Here is a 2,594-nt window from a genome sequence, read left to right as displayed (position 1 = left end):
AACCGACCTTAAAAACAATACACACCATTCAATCTACAAACCAGTTTTGTTTATAGTCAAATCATAAAAATGAACTTGGTATCACTAAATCGCTCACCTTCAATTTATAAAAAAAAATAAAATAAAAAAAAATAAAAGTATGCACTTGGAGATTTTCTCATAAATGATTCATTTTGAGCCATCGATCGGTTTCATCGGAACATACCATCTGGATCGAATTGAGTCGACAGCTGCCTAAGAATATATATAATGTTTTGTGTCGGAAATGCTAACAAATAATTATAAATATAATTACAAATAATTATGGAAAAGGTGTAAATGGAATATGTTTTCAGGGATATTCATAAGTAGTACCTCTATGTAGTAATTAAAGTTGCTTGGCATCTAAGAAAGATAATTTGTTTCATTATATATACATATATGTATTTGAATCAAGTAGTCATTGGACGGCAGTGTCAGTATTAAACATAGACAGCTCATAATAGTATCGTTTCGAGTATAGGGAACACACACGTCCGTTTACGAATATATTTTATTTTTTAGTTTTACTGTGAGCACGATTACGAAGATGCGTACGTTCGAGAAACCAATGGATATATTATCCAACTACAGCGACGAATTGGTTGTCGATCCCGAGGATGTTGTAATGACGTCCCCAGAAGAATCGGAAAGGGTATGGTAACAAAGCAACGATATTATGTACGAGTATTTGAAGGAGAATTGAAGGTATTTGTTTGCAGGAGACGGCCTGGTACGAGCACATTTCCAAGCGTTATGATGGGCGCACTTTGTTCGCGGGCCACACACCACGTTACATCACTCCACAGCGATTGGCTGAAGCCATTCCCAAGCGTTCGGAACAGCTCGATGAAACTATTTGGGAGCATGATGTAACGATGAGCGATTTGAATGAAGCCATTCCCAAGCGTTCGGAACCGCTCGATGAAACTATTTGGGAGCGTGATGTCACAATGACCGATTTTTCTGATGAACATGAACACGAGAGCTCCCCTCAATGGTGTGGTAGTCTGCACCATCAGCATTATTACTTAAGCCTTTAACTATTTTTTATTTACCCACAGCCGTCATCCCTAAAGAGGAGCCGCATCTGAACCCTCAATGAAGTGCAAGCTTTTGACCTACATACTCGTACTACTTAGTCGATTTAGTCTAAAACAAATATATAATTGGAAACAACAGATAGACAAAAGATAGACCCAACAAAATTTTGGTGTGTTGCGAAGAATCTGGCATACATGAATTTTTAATTTACTGAACTGGAATTGGAAGAGGTCCTAAATAATCAAATTTTAAATTATCGTGTGATAACAAAAAAATAAATACCAAAACCGAGAGACTTTACGGAATCGTGTATAATATCTCATTAACGGTATAAATTGCAGACAAAGCTGAGCCCATGCATAGGAGATTGCTAAAATTCTTAAGATATGTTTGTTGAAAATATAAATAGTTCAGAAATAGTACAAGGTATGCCATAGTCATGTGAATGCTATGGGGGTCTAAAGTTTCCCAAGTAACCAGAATCAGTAGCTGTTGAGCCCAATTAATTGTATTTAAAAAGAACATTTACAATTTTCAAATCATCCATTTCATGTGTGTTTTCTGTGCAATCTTTTTTTGCCAATTCTTTTTTATTGTCATAATTAAGTACACAACTTTTATCAATACTATGTATATTGAATGAATATTTATTTGAAATTGTTGGAAACTGTTGATAAAAAGATATTTGATTAAAAAAAAAAAAAACGCTTTTCGGCAACATAAGCTTATACTAAGTTAAAACTCGCAGGGAACGTCGGAGGCTATTTACTCTGCTGATCTGGGACTTAGACAACGGGATGGCCCAGCATGTCCGTATACAACTATTAATTGCATCGCAGATGAACTGCCTATAGAATTAACTATTGGTTGCATCCTTTTAGGCATGGAAGGTATTGGCATGCAGAATTTTAAAATACGATTACGTTTCTGGAAGATCTTGCGGAGATTCCAACTATCAAGATCGCTTGCATAGTGAAATTTAGTAGAAGTTCCAAGTGGGTCCAACACCCATCTCATAAGAAAAAGGGATTATTTGGCATCACAATGTGCCAGCCTTAGCGTAAGTAGGAAAGCGATCTTTTGTGCTCCAGTCATCTCCATCTCATCACATCTATCTGATTTGATGACACAAGTATGGTCTTAAGTCAAAACATTTCATGCCACATCCATGTTTTTAAAGATATTGCAGCACATTTTCATGCTGAGAAGATTGAAGATACAGCAGTTTTGTGCTCGAAATGAATATGATGATTGACTAGATTGTTAAAGCAGACACAGCTGGGTAAATTAAAATGAGAGATTTGGGCTATGATATCTTTTAATCTAGTATTCGTTAGTGATTCAATAAAAACCCCATTTCGATAACTTTAATTCTGAATCGCAATCACAGTTGGCATTTAAAAATAACTTCTAAACAGTAGACAACTAATTAGGGCAGTGTGTGTCAAATAACAAAAATATAAATACATACATATATTCCACGAAAGGAATAAATTACATACCGGTGCAATTTGTTTTGGAAATCTGTAGTT

At 35.4% G+C, this 2,594-nt stretch overlaps 1 protein-coding gene across 1 annotated transcript; it reads left to right on the top strand.

Moving 5' to 3' along the window:
* The first annotated feature begins 514 nt into the window (after window positions 1–514).
* LOC115627621 lies at window positions 515–1,362 on the top strand. The gene is made up of 3 exons (XM_030523355.1): window positions 515–673; window positions 741–1,018; window positions 1,083–1,362. The coding sequence occupies exons 1-3, from the start codon at window positions 569–571 to the stop codon at window positions 1,093–1,095; spliced, it is 396 nt and encodes a 131-aa protein (XP_030379215.1). The 5' UTR covers window positions 515–568; the 3' UTR covers window positions 1,096–1,362.
* The last annotated feature ends 1,232 nt before the right edge of the window (window positions 1,363–2,594 follow it).

Source organism: Scaptodrosophila lebanonensis, unplaced genomic scaffold, assembly GCF_003285725.1.
Source record: "Scaptodrosophila lebanonensis strain 11010-0011.00,11010-0021.00 unplaced genomic scaffold, SlebRS2 tig00000096-arrow-pilon, whole genome shotgun sequence".
In the NCBI taxonomy this organism is placed as follows: domain Eukaryota; kingdom Metazoa; phylum Arthropoda; class Insecta; order Diptera; family Drosophilidae; genus Scaptodrosophila; species Scaptodrosophila lebanonensis.
This window is presented reverse-complemented; position numbering and strand designations above follow the sequence as displayed.

Excerpts from the sequence above, each read along its gene's own strand:
- LOC115627621 (XM_030523355.1), top strand. The coding sequence starts at position 569 with ATGCGTACGTTCGAGAAACCAATGGATATATTATCCAACTACAGCGAC. Across the intron at positions 674-740 it reads CCCCAGAAGAATCGGAAAGG|GAGACGGCCTGGTACGAGCA; the intron begins GTATGGTAACAA and ends ATTTGTTTGCAG.